A 24717-nucleotide genomic window follows, 5' to 3' on the forward strand; every position below is an offset into this window, starting at 1 on the left:
CCAGGTTTAATGCCATGGACGTCAAAGCATAGACATCTCAAGGTGCTGCTATTCCTTAAAGGGATTGTGGGAGGTTTTTTTTATTGTATAGGGAAATGGATTATAAACATTTTCAATATACTTTGAGTGGATTTTTAATGGAAAAAAAAGTATTTTGGCAGTGAGCTACCCCTCTTCACTGTTCAGCACAGTACTGAATAGTGAAGACTTGCCTGCGCTGCCCTCACTTTCTACTTCATATATTCCCTAAAGCTGGCCATGAATAATTATATATATTACAAGAAAAATGGCGGCACTGGTAGAATGAATGTGAAGAGTAGGGTGCACGTCCCAGGGGGAATAGGCTTCTTACCCCAATGTATAAATCCGGAAAAATGAGCGGCACTCCATTGGATAAAGAATAGTGAACCTTTAATCACCCAGGTGGTGCAACGTTTCGGCTCTGCTCTTGAGCCTTTTTGCTTGAAAAAGGCTCAAGAGCAGAGCCGAAACGCTGCACCACCTGGGTGATTAAAGGTTCACTATTCTTTATCCAACGGAGTGCCGCTCGTTTTTCCGGATATATATATAGATAGATAGATAGATAATATATATACACACTGTCCTGTCTAACATCGGTACACTGTCAGTAGAGTGCTGACAGTGTCCGTGCGATCTGTATGTCCGGTGCGCTCACTAAATATATTGCCGCAGTTATATGTCAATTTTTTGTATTCATAGCCAGCTTTAGGGAATATATGAAGACGACGGTGAGGGCAGGGTAGGCACGTCTTTACTATTCAGTACTGCGCTGAACAATGCAGATGGGCAGCTCACTGCCAAAAGACAACTTTAAAAAAATCCCAAATCAATCAAGTAACTTTAAAAAAAAAAAAAAATCTATTATCAATTTCCCTACACATTTAAAAATTTATATATATATATATATATATATATATATATATATATATATATATATATATATATATAAAAAGCCACCACTGTTTTCCATAGGCAGTGTCTTGTATTGCAGCTCACCTGCACAGGGCCAAGCTGCAATACCACGCTGTGCTCATAGACGACAGTGGCACTGGAACAAGTTATTATCCAGGTGGACAGTGCTACTGAAGTCTTGATGTTGGTGCAGATTGAGGAGTATAGGAAGGCCACAAACTTGGGAAAGTTCTTTGCATGTAGAAGGGGCTAGAGATTCTAGATGCAATCTGTGATCAGCCAATGACTGTGTCATCAAATTGAACTAAAATACAAGAAAGACCCTTCTTTATATGAAATCTAAATCTGCTATTCAGAATACTGTCCGCCTTATAATGCAGTGTTCTGATCAGTCCTTGTATGTATTACAGGAGGAAGGATACTGACAATCATGAGGTTCTGCCAGACTACAGAGTATATCTGAAAAAGAAGCACTCTGAAGACACTTACACCAAACCCCATGTGTTGCACCCCAAAAACGTGCAAATCTAGAATGAATCATCATGAGAACATTCAGACATGTGTTTCCTTCCTCCTATTCATACTGAAATAGCATATTAGTTGTACTTACAGATTATGTTTTATAAATCCTATATCTTACCCCTCAGAGGGGCTGAAAATGGTCTGCCCCAAGAAACCATGCTGCTCTTGCCCATGGATTGTGCAGTATTAAACCAGTTCAACCCTGTGGGGCCGTTCTCCAATCCAGACACAAGAGTGCCCCATTTCTGGGGGGGAAACAAAACAGACAGACCATATTGTTTCTTATCCCATAAGCCCGATTTACAGCCTGCCCATGATGGACCTATATTGTATCTTAGGATATTGCTCCTAAAGCAGTTCTCTAATACACTTTCATCATTTAAATTGCTCCATTAAAGGGGAGTTATCTGGAAACAGTGCCACACGTATTCATGGGATATGTCTGGTAGTGTCATTTTCAAGTGAATGGTGTCGAGCTTCAATACCAGACAGAACTTGTAAACGTGGTTTGGGGGGGCGGCCATTGTGATAATTTCTTCCCTCTCTCCAATAAAGGAGCTGCTTTCTGTGTTTTGCGGGTCCAACAGACATGTGCATGAGCCTTTACAGTGATAATTGTGAATAAGGTCATTCCTAATACAGCACCAAAGAATGGCCATCTGAGGTCCAACAGAGACTAACCCACTGGTTAGAATATCCCTTTTCCTATAAAATGCATTCTGTTGTCCTGCAATTCTACATTTTCAAAGGGAAGGGTGTGAAGTCAGATGTCAGCCTACTGATGATTTCAGGTGGGTGAGCTATAAAAGTTTATTAAAAATAAATCACATGCATATCACCTTAAAAACCACACTGGTATTACTGCCCCGTCTTTAAGTGCTATAGTAAGACTGAATGATTATATATCACAAGAAGTGTGTGGAGATAAACGGGATTTATCTAAACATTACAGGAGCATACCAGCAATGAAAAGGCTTCCCATGTGTATTACTAGCAGGTGACAACGAGACCTGAGTTACACCAGGGACATCTGTGCCCCCATGTTCACTCACTCATTAACAGTGATGTGTTAGATCCATACAGTGCCGACCAGGTTAACTAAGCATTGATAGAACAGGTTTCCAGCACAGTGCACCGGTCCCCATGAATGGAAACAAAGCGAGAGGTGAACTTCGCTAACACCAGTGTCAGCGTCTACACTTTCTTTTTGGTGGTAGGTTTCCTCATGCACCTACAATAAGTGAGACCCCTCCCATGGGGCCTATGCGGTGTAAACATTAACAGGATTTGTATCCTCCCCATCCCCTACCCAGTCCCTCCTTTTTGCCTCAAAAGTCCCAATCGTCCACATCCAAGTGCTCCAGATCAGATGCCAACTCCATCACACCATGGGGCTCTGAATTCCTTGCTCCTTCAAAGTTGGTGATGGGTGACACAGGACGGAGTAGCTCAGGGAGGGCTTCTGACGCTCTGCGCTTTATCTGGAAGTGGAAAAGGTTAGATTTTAAGTATCATACCGCTTTAGGCTATCCCCTTTTTGATAGAAGGCATAGGCACTATTTACCTGTTTGAAAAAGGAATGATTGAGCAGTGTGCCAGCATTCGGCCTACAACAAAGAAGAAAAGGTCATGATGCCAAAAGTAAGAAGCCAGAAATTAACCCTCCCCTCTATCCAATACTGATGTGGGAATCTATCTAAAAGGCCACTGTCTGATGACAGTAGAACATTAAATTCCCCATGGAAGAATAGCCTGTGCACACTGAGCAGTGGATGAAGTAGGGCTGCCCACTGGACTCCTAAGCCCCGAGGGGGCAATGATTATGCAGAGGTATTCCAGCAACAAATATTTATCGCCTCATAGGTGATTAACAATAAAACTGAGACCTCTCAGTCATCGCTGGAATAGGGGAACCTAGCCATAAGCCCCCCTCCCGTCACTCCCATAGGGTTTGAACACAGATGCAGTGACACCATGCTCACTCCATTGAAACTTTTTCTGGCCGAAGTTCGATGTGACAGAGTTCTACTGAATCTAGACAATCTGCTCAGCACCTCCTGCTCTAAAGCAACATGTTGAACATTCCCTTTAAATTAGACAATTAGCTCTTGAGAGGAGTCTGTCATTAAAAGAAGTTGTCCTATTACAAGAACTTATCTTCTATCCTCAAAATAACAAGTTTCTGATCGCTGGGGGTTCGCCCGTTGGGAGCCCCGTCATGAGAACAGGGGTACATGTTTCCCTAGTTTAAATAAAGCGGCAGACAGGCCTGTTTGTCCAACGCTCCATTCATCTCTATGGGACTGCCAGAAGTAGCAGATAGGTATAAGAGCTTGTTAACCTCCAGCAGTTCCATATGGCTGAATGGAGCAGTGCAAAAGAAGAAAAAGGACAGGAGGCAGCGCCTCACGTGTGACGCTGTTTCATTAGGGTAATAACATAAAAACAGTTGCGCTTACCATGTGCTGTTGGCTATGTTGTACTTTGCTGATATTGCCCGATCAACACATGGGATGCCTGCGCTGCTACCTTGGTTCCTACCTGTGCCGTGGGTACGGTTGTCGGGATAAATGATTAGTACAGCAGAAGAAGGAAAGATAGGAACCTCTGTGTCAGCACTGTCAGGAGGAGTCTGGTACCAGGTAAGTATTAGTAAAAGGGATTTATTTACAGTCAACGCGTTTCAAGGGCGGAACGCCCCCTTCCTCAGGGCAGTAATACACATGACAACAAACAAAGGTTTTTAAAACCATTTTTGGCGCGCAGGCCAGGGGTGGGAAGGGGTGGAGGGGGAGAGGGGCAGACCCTGGGCATGCTTATGCATATTCTTCTATGTTAATAGTGTGATGGAGGGGTTACTTACATGTTAATGAACATTTGTAAACATAGAGCCTGTTCTATTTATTATTAACATTATGGATCGGCGGTATGTTGGTTTAATATAGCACAGGCGTGATTGCATATATATATATATATAATGTATAAATATAAAAATACATAATAGTAGTGATAAGAAGGTAATAAGAACAATTGACTCCAAAATTATTATTTCATCTCCAAAAATTGATAACGAACTACAGCTACTGTGGCTGATCGCTTCATGAACCACACATCGTTTTGAGGGTACAAATACCTGACCCCGTTCTCTTCCCCTTAACACTGAACTCGCTCTCTCCCCAGCGCAATAACTGCTGAGTATCGCTCGCATCGTCGAGCCCTATGTTCCAACAGAAAAACTCAGCGCTGCAGTTAATAAATATGTATGGGGACGAACAGCTGAATTTAGATACTATGTATACCACATATACCTTGAATGTGGTAACCAACTAGCCAAACAGATACACAGTGTTCACTATTGAACTTCAACACTGAGCCGGCTGCAGCATCTGCTGTATAACAAGCACACAGCGCCTGTGCTATATTGAACCAACATACCGCCGATCCATAATGTTAATAATAAACAGAACAGGCTCTATGTTTACAAATGTTCATTAACATGTATGTAACCCCTCCATTGCACTATTAACATAGAAGATTATGCATAAGCATGCCCAGGGTCTGCCCCTCTCCCCCTCCACCCCTTCCCACCCGCTGGCCTACGCGCCAAAAATGGTTTTAAAAACCCTTGTTTGTTGAGGTCATGTGTATTACTGCCCTGAGGAAGGGGGCGCACCGCCCTTGAAACGAGTTGACTGTAAATAAATCCCTTTTACTAATACTTACCCGGAACCGGACTCCTGCTGACAGTGCCGACACAGAGGTTCCTATCTTTCCTTCTTCTACTGTACTGAATGGAGCAGTGGACATGCATGTGTGTCTCCTGCTTCTTTCAGACGAAGGAACACAGGCCCCTCGTTCTCTTGATTGGCATAAGATAGGAGAAGTTCTTGTAATAGGACAACCCTTTTAAGAAGCCTATGATATCATTTGCTTGTAGTAATACCTTTCCTTGGGGTTATGTATGATCAGGCCACCCTCTGTTTACCTGAGTGCAGGGTTCCTCTGCAGACACAGCTCCACTAAGTTGTGGAAATGAGGAGAGAAGCTGCGATTGTATGGATGCATGCTTGGCTCCCCATTGGACGGGCGACAGGATGTCCCCTCACCAATGCCAGAGTCAGCCCCTGAGCGAGAGGTCATCATGGTGAGTTCGGAGGCGGGAATGGTAGCGGTGTCCAGCAGGCAGGGTACTGTGCCATTCAACTTCTCCAGGAGCATCTAGCAGAAAGAGGAAGGACGCTTGAGAAAGAAATTACTCATAGATAAACCACATTATGTTCTGTTTTCTCAGCCCTTCCCTCACCTGTGTCGTTGGCATGTCCTTGAATGGCACATGACCATTAGCCAGTTCACACGCTGTGATCCCCACACTGTAGATGTCAGATTTGGCATCATACCCCTGTAGGTTCTAAAGGGAAAAAAAATCCAGAGATATCAATGCACAATAAGAAGGGGGAAAAGGTCACCTCACAAAAGGTACCCTTCCCCTACCTGCTGTAAGACCTCCGGGCTAAGCCATGGGAGGACCCTTGAGCTGTGCTTGGGGAAGTCGTGGACGACTTTAAGACGCTGTCCATGTGTTATCATGTTAAGGATGCTGCGCAGACCAGAAAGGTAAACTTTACCATCCACGGAGATGAGAATGTGACTGGCCTTCACACTCCTAGAGGAAGAGGTTGAACACAGAGTTATTAGAATCTACTGCAGACCACACTACAGGAAAATAAAATTCTGTTACGCACGGCATTCATTAAATGACACTGGTCAGCAGATTTGTACCTATGAAACTGGCTGACCTGTTACATGTGCACAGCTAAAGGCATGTGTTGGTCCCATGTTCATATGTGCCTGCATTGCTGAGAAAAATTATGTTTTAATATATACAAATGAGCCCATTAGAGCAACAGGGGACAGTGCCATTACACCTAGAGGCTCTACTCTCTCTGCAACTGCTGCGTACTTTCCACTTTGATTGGCAGGGCCAGGCATGATCGTTTTCATTGCCTGGCCCTGTCAAAGTGGAGAGGGAGCAGCAGTTGCAAAGAGAGTAGAGCCTCTAGATGTAAGGCAATGCCCCCATTTCTCAAAGAGGCTCATTTGCACATACTAAAACATTTTTCTCAGCAAGGGGGCACATATGAACATGGGACCAAGACACAACAGATCAGCCAGTTTTGAAGGTACAAACCTACTGACAGATTCCCTTTACATGGCAGCCAGTCAGTACAGCCAGTACTATAACAGCTGGCTGACTGTAGGCAGCCATAACTAGATTTTTGTACTCACCGTAAAATCTGTTTCTCTTCCGTTCATTGGGGGGCACAGGCATTTACCATGGGTATAGCTGTTGCCACTAGGAGACGGACGCTAAGCACACAAAGTGTAAGCTCCTCCCTCTTCAGCTATATCCCTTCCTGCAGGGACCAAGCTAATCAGTTTAGTGCAAAAGCAGTAGGAGAAGCCAGACATAAGAAAATCACATTATGAGCGGAAGAGGTGGGAACACGTAAGGAAACGCGAACCGACTCCACGGGATCACCAGTGCATCGCATGCCAGGGCCCTGGGGTCCCTGGACCCACATTCGGCTGACCCCACCTCTCGCAGATATCCCAAAAAGACCTGCAGGTGAAGAGCCCACTCGCCAGGATCGAGACGCTCCCGGCTTAGAAAGTCTGCGATCCAGTTGTCTATGCCTGGAATGTGAACTGCCGATAGTGCCGGAACCGGTTTCTCCGCCCAGCTCCGGGTGCCGCCCTGGTGATTGATGTACGCCACCGCCGTGGAGTTGTCGGACTGCACCTGCACCGGACAACCCCTGAGATAGTCGGCCCAGTGTTGCAGAGAGAGCCGAATCGCCTTCGACTCCAGAATACTGATTGGAAGGGAGCGCTCCTTGCATTGATTGGACCGAGAGATATTCCAACACTCCCCCCACCCCCAACCCCTGAGGCTTGCATCCGTTGTTAACACCCTCCTACGGAGAGTGAGAAACGAATGCCCCGATGTCACCATCGGAGAGGTCATCCACCATCTGAGGGCCCAGTACACTGGGGCAAGGAGACGCATTGGCCGATCCAAGGAGTCTGGGGAGCGATCACAGCTCGACAGAATGGCTCTCTGAAGCGCTCTGGTATGGAACTGAGCATAGGGGACTGCTTCGAAGGCAGAAACCATGTGCCCCAGAGCCCGCATGCAGCGACGAATGGGAACCGGAGCTGGCCTCAACAATGAGCGAATCTGAAGATGGAGAGCGGATAGTTTTTCCGGGGGCAAGAATACCTTGGCCTGACAAGTGTCCAATACCATGCCCAGATAAGTCAATCGCTGCGATGGATAAAGATAAGACTTCTGTCTGTTCACGATCCATCCGAAGAGCTCCAGGGTGTCCAGGACTATGCTCAGGCTGTCTGCCGTCCCTTGGAACGACGGACCCTTCACCAGGATAACGTCCAAGTAAGGGATCACCACGATCCCCCTGGCATAGAGCAGGGCCATGACTGCCGCCAGAATGTTTGTAAAGACCCTGGGAGCCGTGGAGAGGCCAAATGGGAGAGCCACAAACTGGTAGTGAAATGGACCCACTGTGAAAAAAAGAAACCTCTGATGACTGACGCATATGGGCACGTGAAGATAAGCGCCCTTGATGTCTATCGAGCACAGGTACTCCCCCAGTTCCATGGATGCAATGACCGACTTCAGTGACTCCATCCAGGAATCTGCGGACGCGAAGGAAACGGTTGAGCGCCTTGAGGTCCAGAACGGGACGGGTCGTCCCTTCTATTTTGGGAACCACAAAGAGATTGGAGTAAAACCCCTGAAAACGGTCTTGCGCAGGAAACAGAACAAATCACACCTTGCTGAAGCAGCGTGTAAATTGCCAGAAAAAAATAATCTGCGGCTGCAGGAGAGGCCGGAGGAGACGACCGAAAAAAACAGGATGGAGGGGAGGACTTGAAGTCCAGCTTGTAGCCTTCTGCAATGACCTCCCTCACCCACGCATCTGAGATGTGAACCAGCCAAACAAGCATGACGCTGACGGCCCACCCGAACAGAGGGTGCCGGGAGCCACCCGTCATGCAGTGGAGCTCTTAAGGTTAAAGGACTTGGAGCCCTGTTGACGGAAATGCCAGGAAGGCCGCGGCTTAAAGGAAGGCTTGCGCTTCTGGCCTGCGGCCGACTTATCGGACACTCCCTTGGGGCTGGAAAAACTCCGAAAGGGATGAAAAAAAAGGCTTCTGCTTTTTTGACTTATTAGACCGCCCCCTGTTCATGGTAAAGCATTTGAAGCATTATCTGCCACCCAGCAGGAGAGCCAAAGGGTACAGCGAATAGCCACCAACAGGGCTGACGAGCGAGCCATAAATCTGGCCGCGTCCAAAGATGCTTCACAAATATTTGCACTGGCATGCGAGAGCTGCAGGGCCACAACTGCAAGTTCCCCCGAGGTGACTCCCGAGTCAAGACCCTGACATAAATTACTTGCCCACTCTCCCATAGCCTTGCTCACCCATGTAGCGGCAAACACCGTCTGCAGTGCTGTGCACACTGATTCAAAGGCAGATTTTGAAAACACTTCCAGCTTCTTATCTTATATCAGAGAAAGAAGCCCCATCCGCCATTGGCAAGGTAGTATGTTTAGCCAAGCGGGAAACTAGCGGGTCCACTATAGGTTGAGCTGACCATTTCTTAGTCAAATCCTCCGGAAAAGGATGTTCAAGCGTTTTGGCAACATGAAATGTTCATCAGGTAAAATTCCACTCCTTGGAGAGAGAGGAATCAAACTCCTGATGGCTGGGGAAACACGTGTGCGAATGACGGGACTTCCAAAAGAAACACCCGCGCTGGCAGATGACGGAGCTGGATCCTCAACCTGCAACGTCGCAATAACTGCCGTAATTAAATTGTTCACCATGGAGGATAGTTTGGGTGACCCTCCGGTGAGACAACATCCTCATCTAACCCTCTCTCCTGAGAACATGCCTCTTCAGCTGAGGAGACGTCGGAGTGAGACTCTCTAGCAGGAGGAGAGGCCGAGGAAACGGGAGACACAGACACCCTTTGGGGGGGGGGGGGGGGGATGTTTGGGCCCAGCCGCGATGGGCACGTGCCCCATGATCCCCAGAGTCGGGCCGGTCAGAGGACTGCCTCGAAGTCTTCTGCTCCCCTGGCTCCAGCCGGATCACCACCTTCGATGTGCGGCCCCTCGGTGTGGGACACTACACCGGAAACAGAGGGGACTTTCACTGGGGCGGCCGTGGTGATGCGCTTGCTGGCGGGAGACAGAGATTTTTTTAAAGGGACCTCTGGTCCTCCTTTTCTTCTAGAGAGCGGGAACGAGCAGGGGATTTGGGTGACCTCCTGGTCTGAAGCTTCCCAGTAGAAAAAAACCCCCACAAAATTAGTAAATCAGCAGACCTGCAACGCAGGAAGGTCAGCCTCCTACAGACCATGAGCTAAAACTGATTAGCTTGGTCCCTGCAGCAAGGGATATAGCTGAAGAGGGAGGGGCTTACACTTTGTGTGCTTAGCGTCCGCCCCCTAGCGGCAACAGCTATACCCATGGTCAATGCCTGTGTCCCCCAATGAGACGGATGATAAAAAATAAAAAATAATTCTTGCTAAAATGGTACACGCATCTGTAAAAGTTGGACGGCAAGCAACAGGGCTACGATTAAAGGGGTTGTCTCATCTCACCGTTACTAAGGCGAGATGAGACAGTACCGACCACCTCCCGGCGCTTTGCTGTTTTAGTAGCTCTCATTGCCGTGCATGACAGATACTGAAACAGTGTAGCACAACAAGCTATGCCGTTTCTGAGTTAGGGAAACATTATAGCTTGCTGTTTCCCAGCCGGTAGGTGGTTGGAACTGTGTCTCATCTCATTCACACGTCAGTGTTCGGTCAGTGATTTCCATCAGTGATTGTGAGACAAAACCAGGTGCGGCTCTAAAGACAGAACAGGAGCAGATCTTTCCCTTATACCTAATGTCTGTGGAGGCTCCAATCCTGGTTTTGGGTCCATTCACACATCCGTGTGTGTTTTGCGGATCCACAAAACACGGACAGCGGCGATGTGCGTTCCGCATTTTGCGGACCGCACATTGCCGGCACTAAGAGAATATGCCTATTCTTGTCCGCTATTGCGGACAAGAATAGGACATGTTCTATTTTTTTCCAGGATCGGAATTGCGGACCCGGAAGGGCGGGTCTGCAATTCCAGATTGGGGCCGCACGTCGTGCGGCCCCATAGAAATGTATGGGTCTGCAATTCCGTTTCGCAAAATGCGGAATGGAATTGCGGATATGTGAATGGAGCCTTTGGCTCACAATCACTGATGGAAATCATTGACCAAAACACTAACGTGTGAATGAGGCTTTATGTAGTGGAGGTTTCCATCACTGCATGACTAGAACATGTTGTCATTCAGGAGTCTGGGAAAGCTTGGTGACAATATCAGTGGAAGCTGTAGGGGTGTCTTTTCCAGAAGATGAAAACATCAGAGGACAGAAAGGGTAACTCAAAGACATGCAGAAACTGAAGGTTTGATGGCACTACCTGTGTACATATCCCATGTGATGAATATAATCCAGGGCTTTCAGCACTCCCAGCAGGATGTAAGCGATTGCCAGCTCACTCATGCCATCAGTGAAGTGTGTGCAGATCAGATCTTTGGCTGATCCTGTAAAAAATAAACACAGTGGCATGGTCAGTGTGCAGAGAAACGTGTAGCAAGCACCTTCAATATACTGCACTGGTAATGATTTAGGACATGGTAACTGGTTCTACATTCCTATCAGTGGTGAATTCCTTAGGAAGATGTTCACGGACTGCTCTGTCACTCGTTTGCCCCATTCTACTCACCATAAGCCATGAACGGGGTGACCACCCACAGCTCATTATCAGAAATGAAGGTTGCTCTGTACGGGAGGATGTTGGGGTGATTGAACAGCTTGGACACGTGGAGTTCAGTCTGCAGGGAAGAAAAAGGGTTAAGGGAACAAATTAGTGGTTATCCAAACTATAGGATTAGTCCAAACATAGAAGGTACAAAGCTGAGCTTCCCATCACTGCTCTTTTACTTTAGTCTCTATGTGACCTCCCCCGTCCCCACTAGTAATCATGTATGGAACTCTGTCCTTCAAAATCAGAAAAGAACATCTCCCACTAGTCCTCTGACCGGTTTCCTTTCTCACATTATGACACTGCCCCTCACAAAACATACGTGTGTTCACCGTACCTGCAGAAAAGCAACCATGTCATTGGTGCAGGACTCCATATTAACCCTTCTGATACAAACATACTCTCCGGATGGTTTATAGCGTGCTAAGTTGACGGTCATCAGGTCATCAAAGCCTTTTCCTATAGGAAAAAAAGAATACCTTCAATAAACAAAAGTACATAAGGAGCTCTACATTTTTTCCCTTAAAGGGATTTTCTCAGTACAGTTTTCAAACCAGCACCTGGATGTAACTGCATGTAATTTACCACAGATGCTGAGTTCAATAAAATGTATCTGTATAGCACCACCTGCTGTTTGTTTTTTTACTTATTTCTTTGTCCAGCTCACTGAGAAGGTCGCACATGCTCAGTTTCATCCTTCTGAGCTTGTGATAGGGAGAGCTAGACAAGAAAGACACACCCTCTGAGAAAGGACACTCCCCTTGAGCTCTTGGCTTGATATAAATCTAGCAGAACAATTGGACCAATGAATAGGGAGATCTCTGGATCCATGTGAGGTACAGGACTGGTTCTAGCTTTGTTAGAAAGAATGTTGTGTACTATATGATGTCTGATTTTAATTTCTTCCATTAATCACGAGATGACCTCTTTAATTTTGGGTTCTGTTGCACCATACATTTATGGCCTTATTTACCCCAGTCTGTGTGCATAAACAGATATTTTCAGAACTTAGAACGTGCTCACTAGGCTACTTTCTGAACTGTCTTTCACTTTGGTGGCACCGTTCTCTAGATAGGATCAGGTTCTAGAGGTGAGACATTTGACATTGATGGCATATCCTAATGATGTGCCATCAAAGTCCCATATGGGCCAACCCCTCTAAAGGCATTGTCTAGTATTTTCCACCGACGGACTAGCCCTCGGTATAGGCCATCAACATCTGATCAGTAGAGATTGGACACTGCACCCCTGCCAATCAGCCGTTCCCGAGTAGCTAAAGCGCTGGAACTACAAGGCTCCATTGTGTAGTTGAAGGGGCTGGTTACTGCAGCGTTGCACCCACTCATTCAAAGGAAGCAGCGCTGCAGTAATCAGCTCTGTCCACTACACAGTTCTGGCACCTACTTCCAATCTGGAGCCACTCCGGAACAGCTGATTTTTTTTTGGGGGGGGGGGGGGGGGGGAGGAGGGGGTGAATGAGAAAAATCAGGGGGAGGAGTGTGCAGGGTGCCTGCCTTCTGCCGATCAGATATTGGTGGCCTATCCTGAGGAGAGGCTATCAATGTAAAAAGGGGACAACCCCTTCAGTAAATAAAATATTAACACAAGACGCTACTGCTATAAATCTGTATTAGAAATAACTTTGCATTTCTTATAGGGAAAAATCGGTCAGCCATTATCGTTTGTATGCACAATAAGGGCTCATGCACACGACCGTATGTATTTTGCAGTCCGCAAAACACGGATCTGCGAAAAATATGGATGACATCCACGTGCATTCCGTATTTTGCTTAAGAAACAGCTGGCCCCTAATAGAAAAGTCCTATCCTTGTCAGTTATGCAGACAATAATAGAACATACGGAAACGGAACGCACACGGAGTAACTGAATAGCTCCGCATACGGTCTGCAAAAAAAAACGTAACGCACACGAAAATAAAAATACGTTCGTGTGCATGAGTCCTAAGAATGTGTTCTCTGCTTAGTCTTTAATTTCTGCCTATGGTCCCTGCAGGTTTGTGCTGCAAGCAAGTGCCAGAATATTAGACTTTCTGAATTATCAGATGTCATATTAAAGGAAATGCCTTTCACGATTTTACTTTGCAACCAGCAACATATGAAAATGAGAAAAGAAAGAACTATCCGGGTAAAAATTATGGATCCTACAAGTAAACCAGGCATTATTCACCTTATGGGACATGGGTATCAGAGCCCACCCCCATTCCGTATTCCCCTCTTACCTATAATAGTGAGCAGATCATAACAAGTACTGTCCGGTGTGTATACCCCCATGGTGTCCGGACCACGACAGGAGGCTATAGACTCTGCACTGGCTGCTTCATCCGTCTGGAGGTGAAGCACAAAGAACAGAACATGAGGCCATTAGATTTGTGGAAGGTTAACTAGATGGTGACGTATGATGCCAGACGGGTGAGAAAGCATGACACTGGTATTAAATACATGGAAAGGACTACAACACCAAATGTGGACAAAATGACAATATGATGTTTAATTAAGATGCCGTATTAATGGAACGAGAATGAAGTGTCCATGGATTAGTAGGTGCATGAGGCTCTATTATTATTCATTGTCAATGGGGCCTTTGATGCAGCCTATGTTATACTGCAGAGCTGCATGCACAATTCTGCAAGATTCAGAGATGAGGTCTCTCGGCATTCCCTGATGATTTGGTGCCTTAGTGTGAAGATTTACATGGTCTGAAATGTCAATTATACGTGCAAAAGTAACTGTCCCTCTGCAACACAGGAGCTCAGCTAAGTTGTTAGGGGAGTGCCTCCCAGCAAGCTTGCTGACTGTTTCCAGCAGAATTCTGAATGCAGCCTTGAAGTAAAATACATACTGTAAATCAGGGTCAGCATAGGATAAGTAATGTATACATTTAGGTTATATCTATATGGTCAAGGGAGGTAGATATACACTAATAATTCCTATATAGCTCCAAGGAATTTGATTCTGGTCGGCTGTTTGCTAAGTAGAATCCAGAATAGGTTCCAGCCATGGCTTAGCAATTGTGCCTGGGACCATGGTGTATGTATCGGCGTACCATGCTGCCCGCCCATTTACTCCAGCATGAAATGAAGCACCAATACATATGCTTCAAACCACATGCAACCAGTCAGAATGGTTGAGCGCAAGCAGCAATGAGGATGGAGCCAGAATTATGTGGCCAGGATTAGAAAAACATGGCTGCTGTGTCTGGTATCGGATTGAAGTCAATAGGACAGGGCGGTAACAACACACACACGTGGGGCTGTTCCTGGAAGAAAGCAGCCATTTTTTTCAATCCTGTACAACACCACTAATTATACATGTATAAGATGTCTTCTGAGACAGCAGAACTGCCTGGGTGTGGGAATCATACAGAAGCAGGTTACCAAATACACATGCCATAAATCAGAGAACATATTCACACGCCTACTATCTATTCACTACCAAGACAGGCGAGACCCGGCACTGAGGCAGTCATGTTTGTTACTGGCCTCTCAGGAACACTGCTCCATGCTTTCTACAGAACAACATTTCTGAACGGGGGTTACAAAAAAGGGAGAATGACCAAAATGGACAACTGCCTGCATATCAGAAAGGAGGAAGAAAAATCTGTAATCTACCTTCAGTTAATCTGAAGCATTAAATGGGAATATTCCTGTCCTAAAAAGAGATGGCTGCCGTACTTGTGTTGCGCTGCGTTTCCTTCAAAGTTTCCCCTTTATTGACGTTTCTTGCACAGCAGTGCTCCCGGCCACCCATAATGGAAACGATCATAAGCATGCGGGAGGCGCGGGGAGTGGCGAGGAAAGCACTGCGGGAAGCAGTGCGCAGAACTCACCCTCCCCGGTCTTCTTCCAGGCCCTTCTCTGTACCGTGTCTTGACCGCATACAGCACCAGGACGTAGTGCATGTAGTCAGAAAGACACGCAAACCACTCATGTTATCAGATCCCATTACTTGCTTCATTACAGTTTACCACATTATGAAATATACAGTACAGACCAAAAGTTTGGACACACCTTCTCATTCAAAGAGTTTTCTTTATTTTCATGACTATGAAGGCATCAAAACTATGAATTAACACATGTTTGTTATATATATAATTCCACAAGTGTGAAACAACTGAAAATATGTCATATTCTAGGTTCTTCAGCCACCTTTTGCTTTGATTACTGCTTTGCACACTCTTGGCATTCTCTTGATGAGCTTCAAGAGGTAGTCCCCTGAAATGGTCTTCCAACAGTCTTGAAGGAGTTCCCAGAGATGCTTAGCACTTGTTGGCCCTTTTGCCTTCACTCTGCGGTCCAGCTCACCCCAAACCATCTCGATTGGGTTCAGGTCCGGTGACTGTGGAGGCCAGGTCATCTGGCGCAGCACCCCATCACTCTCCTTCATGGTCAAATAGCCCTTACTTTCAAAGTTTTCCCAATTTTTCGGCTGACTGACTAACCTTCATTTCTTAAAGTAATGATGGCCACTCGTTTTTCTTTACTTAGCTGCTTTTTTCTTGCCATAATACAAATTCTAACAGTCTATTCAGTAGGACTATCAGCTGTGTATCCACCTGACTTCTCCTCAACGCAACTGATGGTCCCAACCCCATTTATAAGGCAAGAAATCCCACTTATTAAACCTGACAGGGCACACCTGTGAAGTGAAAACCATTTCAGGGGACTACCTCTTGAAGCTCATCAAGAGAATGCCAAGAGTGTGCAAAGCAGTAATCAAAGCAAAAGGTGGCTACTTTGAAGAACCTAGAATATGACATATTTTCAGTTGTTTCACACTTGTCTGTTATGTATATAATTCCACATGTGTTAATTCATAGTTTTGATGCCTTCAGTGTAAATCTACAATTTTCATAGTCATGAAAATAAAGAAAACTCTTTGAATGAGAAGGTGTGTCCAAACTTTTGGTCTGTACTGTACATCCTAAAAATGCATTACTACTACATTAACCCCTTCTTTGCCTACAATGTTCAGAAAAGATGTACAATACACAAAACACCAATGTATGTTTCCAAGCCCCCCACTTATTGAAGCCGATATTGCTTTGCTACGTGTGTGACTGTTACTTGATAATTCATTAGTAAATAGGACTTGTCGGCACATAGCTTAAAAGGGCCCCGGAGTTTAGGAAATTTACCTAACTGCAGTGATCTCTGCCAGTCCTGCAGCTATGATATGTTTTACAATCACTGGCACACTAACGTCACTGCTGAGGCCAGTGACTGGGTGCAGAGGTCATGTGAATGTACAGAAATTAGTACCCCTATGCCAGAACTTTTTAGCTGAGCAGAGCGGGCACAGGCAGCAGCTTGCAACACTATGCTAAATCCTGGGATAGCACATTTGTACAGGGTACCGATGTGCTATGCCAGGATTTATCTAGGCATAGGGGGCACAGGCAGGAGCAGTGATGTTTGCTCATCATTTTAAGACATTAAAGGGGTTGTCTCACCTCAGACCTTGGTGGCATATCGCTAGAATATTCCACCAATGTCAGATAGGTATGGGACCCAAGAAGAGAGCATAGGGCAGCCACACGTGCGCAGCCACAGTCCAACAGAGATCATGCTGCGCAGGTGAGGTGCACTCTCTTTCTGGGGGACCTGTTCAGGAGATAGGGGCGGGTCCCACCTATCTGATATTAGTAGCATATCCTAGCAATATGCCACCAAAGTCTGAGATGATAAAAACCTTTTTCCTCTCTATAATCGCATTTCTTACAAGGGTGCCCCAGTGATATACTGATCAGAATGTTCCTATGCTAGAACCCCTAGAGATCAGCTGTAATGTAACGGGCAACAAGTGTTCAACCTCCCTGCAGCGCCCCCACAGGGGATAGGAGTCACTACAACTTCCTATTGAAATGAATGACTTCTCAGAGGTTTTAGATCTACCAGAGAGAGACACTCTTTGTAGCTGCTCTCTGCTCTGGCTAATAGATAAGGGGTCTTGGATGGGGTCTACCCCTCTTCTACTAGCTCAGAATTCCCTGATAGGGTATTTGATAATAGGCATTTACACTGCAGAATGAATACAATTCTCTTTGGAGATGCAGTACGGAAGGCAAGAATGATCAACCTGCTAAAAGAACTTTGTCCTCTGTACTTTAACACCAATAATATACCAGTACGAGGCGTCAGTCCAATAGTACTCCACAGTACAAGTTTCATGCACCTTTAAAAGGGGTAGGGGGTTTAGAGCTCTCTATGACCCTCCTCTGTGCTTCTGAGCAGCAGGTCTTCTTCACATCACCACTAGTTATTTCCATTGTAATTAATACAAGTACTGGATCCAGCACGTAGCTGAACGGACCCCACTGGTGTCCATTCGACAGTCGGCATGCAGGACTTTTTAAAGGGGGAGATTTATGTCCACTGTTCATGACCTAATCTGTGACTAAGTCCTGATGTATATACAGCTATCCAGGGACTGTTCAGTTGGGACAGTGACAACCATAATGGACGCATCAATATAGGACATATCAATAGTAGACTAGGTAGTTTACATTTGGCTGTGCAAGCAGAGGTGGCTAAGTAACCCTTTAAACCATGTGTACTTAGAGGGCCTAGGGCGCCCTTGCCCACCATGGAAGGACATGACAGCAATATAACAGAGATCTGAAATGCTGAATGGAGCATGATAATGAAATGGCAGACGTCATAACACCGTACATTACAGGAAAAACGTATGTGAGCGCCACAGTCTCATCCCAGCAGCTTGGTCTACGGCAGATGTTACTAGGGACCCACCATGGGGCTCAATTTTTTTCTATCAAGGGAAAATTAAGCAAAGGCAAATAAAAATAAAAATAGTAATAATAATAATAATAATAAAAAAAAACAATCCCTTTAGGGAAAGGGACATTTCTTAAAATGGCCACCCCATTAGAAAAGGATAATAGGGAACATGGACTTCATAGAGGACAGACCCCTATCTGGGACACTTCTGTATTATCCTGGATTAGGATCCATTACAAAGAGCAGCTTCTGTTCTGGAGGGCGTACAGTGACTTTGTATTACCGGTTTGTCCTTACATTTGAAGGAGTGATACGTAATTACCAGATTTTGCCTGCAGTGCTTTCCTATTGATTTCATATGCCTTTAAAAGGGTATTCTGATACTTTTAAGTTATCCCCTATCCATGACTGAGATTGGTGGGGGTCCTACCTTTGGGAATGGGGACCCTCTAATGACAGAGCGGCAGTTCAGACACGGGCACCGATGCTCCGTTCCTCTCTATAGCATTTGCCAGTCCCATAGAAATGAAAGGAGCAGCAGAGCGCATGACCAGCTGATGGATGGGGGTACATGGTGGCGAACACCAGCCAATCTGATATTGACAGCCTACCCTGTGGATATGCCATCAGCATAAAAGACATTTAAAAAGTGAATTAAATTACATTAGCACTACATCAAGTATAATAAAATAATGGAAATGACTTGCAATACTTCAACAAGTCATATAGTTAAAGGGGGCATCTACTTTTGGACAATCATTTTTTGTTACAAGCATTTCACAAAAGTACACCAGTCACGGAGTGTCACGCTGCTAGGATCCCAAGTGGAACCAGGCAACAAGAGCTCAATTTGCCTGCGGCGCCACCAAATGTGGGGGGAAAAAAGCAATAAAAAGGAAACATTGAAATCAATGGGTGGTCCTTTTAATGCACGGACATGATAGGGCTGTGATGGCTAACCTCCGGCACTCCAGCTGTGGTAAAACTACAACGCTCAAGATGCTTGACTGTTCTCAGAACTCCACAGAAATCAATGGAGCATGCTGGGAGTCGTAGTTTCACCACAGCTGGAGTGCCGGAAGTCCTCCAGAGAGAAAGACACTCTTTTTAGTCCCTTTCTACTCCTGCTAATTGATGGAGGTCCCCCCATTACCTTATCCCTATATAGGACTATTTGAAATAGACAACCCCTTTGATAACGGCCAATCATAAAAATACACCATGACTAATTTCCTTCTTATAGATTACATATTATATTTACACATATCATCAACCTGCTCATACTCTACAGGCACAAAGACAGAAGTACAGGCCCCTCTCTCTTGACCAGGTTGCTGGGAACGAAGCTGTGCGTCACATCATAATGCCTCCATGCAGCACATACAGACACGTGGTGCATAGACAGGACGTCTCACTTACTTTCCTTCGGGAGTCCCCTAAATGCGAGTCTGGAGGGAGGGAGAGGAGGTTCCACTCAGCTTATATCAGCACATGAATAGCACACGACTTCCGCTTTAAATGAAAACTCCACTTCTGAACAACCTTCAATGGTTAAATTCTACGTACAAAGCTGGTTGGCATTGTAAATACTTTGCTTGCCTCTTTCACACGACCGTATGGGCTTTTCAGTCTTTTGCGGTTCGTTTTTCACGTATCCGTTTCCGTTTGGCATATACAGTATACAGTAATTACATAGAAAAAATTGGGCTGGACATAAAATTTTCAATAGATGGTTCCGCAAAAACGGAACGGATATGGAAGACATACGGATGCATTTCCATATGGGTTCAGTTTTTTTTGCGGACCCATTGACTTGAATGGAGCCACGGAAAAAACGGAAACGGAATGCATATGGAGTACATCCCGTTTTTTTTGCGGAACCATTGAAATAAATGGTTCGTATACGGAACGCAAAAGACGGCACATAAACGAAAAAAAATATTTAAAAAATAATGGTCGTGTGAAAGAGGCCTTAGGCTACTTTCACACTAGCGGCAGGACGGATCCGACAGGCTGTTCACCCTGTCGGATCCGTCCTGCCGCTATTTCGCCGTGCCGCCGCTCTGTCCCCATTGACTATAATGGGGACGGGGGCGGAGCTCCGGGGCAGCGCGCGGTGAGAGGCTGCCGGACTAAAAAGTCAGACATGCAGTACTTTTAGTCCGGCGGCCTGCTGTGCTGCGCCCGAGCTTCACCCCGTCCCCATTATAGTCAATGGGGACGGAGCAGCAGTCCGGCGGCACGGCAAAATAGCGGCAGGACGGATCCGACAGGGTGAACAGCCTGTCGGATCCATCCTGCCGCTAGTGTGAAAGTACCCTTAATCTTAGGCTCGTTCACACAACCGTTGGTGTCCCGTTCCCGTATTGCGGATCCGCAATACACGGGCTCTGTTCCGTTGTCATTCCGCATCACGGATGTGGACCCATTCATTTCAATGGGTCCACAACTCCGGAGATACGGAACACTACGGAGTGCTTTTTGGGGTCCCGTTCCGTGCTGTGCCTCCGCACCGCAAAAAGTTAGAACATGCTCTATCTTTTTGCGGAACGGAGGGATCGCGGACCCATTCAAATGAATGGGTCTATGATCCCTAATGCGCCTGTCCCACGGAAGGTGCCTGTGCATTGCGGACCACAATTTGCGGTTCACAACACGGGCACGGGACATTAACGGTCATGTGGACGAGCCATTACACCGATTGATCGATCTGGTTGCTGCTTTCTACTCCAAACAAAGCCAAAGTACAGTTTTATCTCTGCACAAAGAATAAAACCTCATATAACTGAGAAACTGATCAAGTAAAGCAATGTAACTGGACTGTCAAAATGTTCAACATGTGATATAGCTTCATTAATGTACAAACTATGTAAAAGTGGAGCTTGGTAGAAGAGCTCACATGAGAGCGTTGTTGCATGCATAGTAATCTATAGCATCTTTAAATGGGTTAAAGGGACACTCTGAGGGGTCAGACCCACCGAAAGAAAATAGCCATGCACTGTTCCCTCCGGTCCTGCACTAGGCAGGAAACAGTGTATTAGATTTGCTTGGAGTGTGGAAAGTACAAGGCAAGAGACAAAGGACATTCTTTGTATCGTACGGATAAATCTGACTTACCTCCAAAAAACTCTAATTCTCTCAAACCATCAACCAGGATCTTATCTGAAACCCAACGCTGCGGAGAGAAAGAAAGGGATGTCCGATTAAAAGGGTTTTCCAAGAATTTTATACTGATGATCCCCGCCGATCAGCTGTTTGAGAAGGCACCGGTGCTCCTGTGAGTGCTGCAGCCTTCTCCGTGCTCACCAAGCACAGCGCCGTACATTGTATAGCGGCTGTGCTTGGTATCGCGCTCAGCACTATTCACTTATATGGGCTGAGCTTCTCCTAGGCCACATGAACGATGTACGTGTTATCACATGGCCTAGGAAAAGCTGAGAGAAGGCCACAGCCTTCTCAAACAGCTGATCGGCAGGGGTCCCAGGTGTCAGACCCCCACCGATCAGATACCGATGACCTATCCTGCGGATAGGTCATCAGTAATAAAATCCCAGAAAACCCCTTTAACAGCAGGAGACAGAGTCAGGGTTGAAGAGACAACAAGTAACAAGCAAGGATCACAAAGTATATTTTTATCTTATTAGATCGGTGTCTAAACACTAGGGGGAGTTTACCAGCTTTTATTTTATACACTGAACTCTATAATAACATTGCGTGTAATGAGCTCCCACTAGTGGTGGCTGCAGGAAGCAAGATTTGTATCATTTAAAGGGAACTCGACACCTTGAAAGTGCAGCGTGATCAGCCAGCAGCAGAGGGAAAGCGGTCAATCACTGATAGGACGCCTCTCTGACTTCAAAGCCTAGTTTTTAAATGAATGAAATACAGGTTATACTTAATAATTTTCCATAAAATGGTGTCCCAGATTTACTAAGGCTATAGATGGTGAAAGCCTAGACCGGCTGTCTGGACCTGCACTAGATTTATCACAGGGGCTCAGGCTGAATGATAAGTCTGGTGCAGTTGGTATAACTCTATACCAACTATTGGTTGGTTTACTTTGAAACACAAACTTGTGTCACATTTCTGGCACAATTTTAGCACAAAATGGCACAACTTAGACCTCCACCCTTTAAACCCTGGCTTCTTGTTGAGCAAGTCAGAAAAAGTGTAGAAACCCTGGCTGCGCCAAACGGCACCACTTTTAGAACCAGTATGTCAATCTTCTCGGCTCCTCCTGCTCTCTCTGCCTGTAGGTCAGACACCATGTTCATCATGGCAGGTTCCTTTTACAGGGGTCTTCCAATCCTTTCATATTGATGGCCTATACTCAGGATAACCTACCAATACCCGACCAGCGGGGGTCTGTCCCTCGCACTTTCATTGATCAGCAATACTGCAGCAATTAAAGTGCCATAACTACTGCAGAACAACTGAAGAGGGGTGCGGGACCACTGCCGTTAAGAAATGGATGACCAATCCCAAGGAAAGGCCATCAATATAAAAGGACATAAAAACAAAAACTAAAAAATCCTGAAATTATGTCTATGCAGGGCAGCACTATAAAGACAGAATTAGTACAAAAATTTGTGACAGCCAGGATTGCTGATAAAGCCCTCCAGTCCTGCATGGAGGCTCCTGTTCCCATTGTTTCTGGTTCCAGGGAACTGGAACGGAGGAGCTTGCATATATATTTTTTTCTTTTTATGGCTCATGCACATGCCCGTTGCCTGGCCACGCCTATATTGCAGAACGCAAACAGCGGGTCCGCAACATACAGGCACCAGCCGTGTGTGCACCGTATCACAGATGTGGACCCAGTGACTTGAATGGGTCCACAGTCCCGATGATGCGGTGCGGAGCAGAAGCCCACAGAAGCACTACTGAGTGCTTCTGTGGGTTTTCTGTCCGTGTCTCTGCACCGCAAAAGAGTACTGCATGCACTACTTTTTTGAAGTGCAGACCATTGGATGCGGATTGCGGACCCCATTCAAATGAATGGGTCAGCGTCTGCAAACGGTCGGTGCCCGTGTATTGCGGACCAAAGCACAGACCTGGCCGGCACACATGGTTGTCACTTTTATTTTATATAAATCAGTGCAGCATACTGGATTAAAAAATGAGACAGGGTTAAATAAATGGCCACTGTTTACAGAGTCACTGGGGGAGATTTATCAAACTGGTGTAAAGTAGAACTGGCTTAGTTGCCAACAGCAACCAGATTCCACCTTCCATTACTCACAGCTCCTTTGGAAAATGAAAGGCAGAATCTGATTGGTTGCTATGGGCAACTAAGCCAGTTCTACTTTACACCAGTTTGATAAATCTCCCCCACTGAGTGTTCAGAAAACTCCCGATAAATCTCCCCCACTGACATAGAGAAATTTTGATTAGCGGGATTCTGAGTGCCAAGAACCCCACCTATCGCTAGACCGAGGAGAGAGAAGAACTCGCATAACACACCAGCGATCAGAGGAGGTCTCAGCACTCGGAATGCCCCAGAGTAAAAACTTTTGATATGTCTCTATGACAGGCATCCTCAAACTGCGGCCCTCCAGCTGTTGCAAAACTACAACTCCCAGCATGCCTGAGCAGCCTACAGGTATCAGCCTACAGCAGGGCATTGTGGGAGTTGTAGTTTTACAACAGCTGGAGGGCCGCAGTTTGAGGATGCCTGCTCTATGACATACCAAAGGTTTTCGGAAAACTCAGTGACCCCTTAAAGGCTTGTCGGATTGGTTGTATTTCAGTTTGTCTCCCTTGTGAAATGTGACAAGTACCTCTCAAGGGACATGCAATGTGCATGGAAATACTCACGAGAAAAGACATGGGGTCCTCTTTATGGTGAAGGATTAGTCATATGCCATAAACTAGAACCTGCAGAGAGATAGAACATCTGACATCACATTACGGCCTCCAACCATACCATGTGCTACAGATTTATATATATACACACACACACACACACACACACACACACACACACACACTTTCATGCCATGGCTCACATAATAGATGCACCGGCGAGTCAACCTTTTGATCAAGCAGGAAAAAAAGGATTCCTGGTGATCTGTGCAACCTATCAAATATCACCCCCGCCCCTTAAAATTTAAAAATCAATCTACATATCTGTGTCCTCTTTGTGGTAGTGAAAAGCATGACATCTGGTGGAGAAATTATCTGTTAGGATGAAATATAAAACAGATCCCATATACTAGTCTGTCATAGAAGCCATTGTGAACAGTGCCCAGACAGATGTGAAATAGACACACACTATAGCCCCCTCCATGCAGTGCTGTTGGGGAACTGCAAATCCCAGCAAGTCTGTATAGTATTCCAATAATACCTGAACCACAAGAAGCTGCAAATACCAGTATGTCATATACCTGTATGAGTGCTGGACATAGGCATGCTGAGACTTACAGTACCCCAGCAGCCCTAGGCGAAGGGGCACCAGCTACATGTAACTAGCAGCACACACCACATACACGAGTGACTGGACCAGTACCAGTAACCTGTAACAACACATACACACTGACTGATACAATACACACCCCCTCCTTCTCTGCCTGCCTGGACCTCGGCTACTTCCGCTCTGCGCCGGAA

General features: G+C 45.9%; 1 protein-coding gene across 4 annotated transcripts; it reads right to left on the reverse strand.

Moving 5' to 3' along the window:
* Positions 1-968: 968 nt before the first annotated feature.
* STRADA (STE20 related adaptor alpha) lies at positions 969-24715 on the reverse strand. Of its 4 annotated transcripts, none has more exons than XM_040438874.1 (13): positions 24666-24715; positions 23929-23988; positions 21229-21286; positions 19531-19559; positions 13597-13702; positions 11695-11816; positions 11319-11427; positions 11013-11136; positions 5947-6118; positions 5759-5863; positions 5441-5673; positions 3020-3062; positions 969-2936 (listed from the first exon to the last, which is right to left on the reverse strand). In XM_040438874.1, exons 2-13 carry the CDS (start codon positions 23938-23940, stop codon positions 2784-2786), a joined length of 1266 nt encoding a protein of 421 aa, XP_040294808.1. In that variant the 5' UTR covers positions 23941-23988; positions 24666-24715; the 3' UTR covers positions 969-2783. The 4 variants fall into 4 exon arrangements, with proteins under 4 accessions (XP_040294808.1, XP_040294810.1, XP_040294809.1 ...); XM_040438876.1 differs by having other exon boundaries at positions 24662-24680; XM_040438875.1 differs by lacking the exon at positions 24666-24715 and adding an exon at positions 24498-24621.
* Between the last annotated feature and the right edge of the window lie 2 nt (positions 24716-24717).

This window comes from Bufo bufo, chromosome 6, assembly GCF_905171765.1.
Source record: "Bufo bufo chromosome 6, aBufBuf1.1, whole genome shotgun sequence".
Classification (NCBI taxonomy): domain Eukaryota; kingdom Metazoa; phylum Chordata; class Amphibia; order Anura; family Bufonidae; genus Bufo; species Bufo bufo.

Excerpts from the sequence above, each read along its gene's own strand:
- STRADA (XM_040438874.1), bottom strand. Across the intron at positions 13,703-19,530 it reads TAGGGGACTCCCGAAGGAAA|ACGGATGAAGCAGCCAGTGC; the intron begins GTAAGTGAGACG and ends CTTCACCTCCAG. Across the intron at positions 11,137-11,318 it reads CACCCCGTTCATGGCTTATG|GATCAGCCAAAGATCTGATC; the intron begins GTGAGTAGAATG and ends TATTTTTTACAG.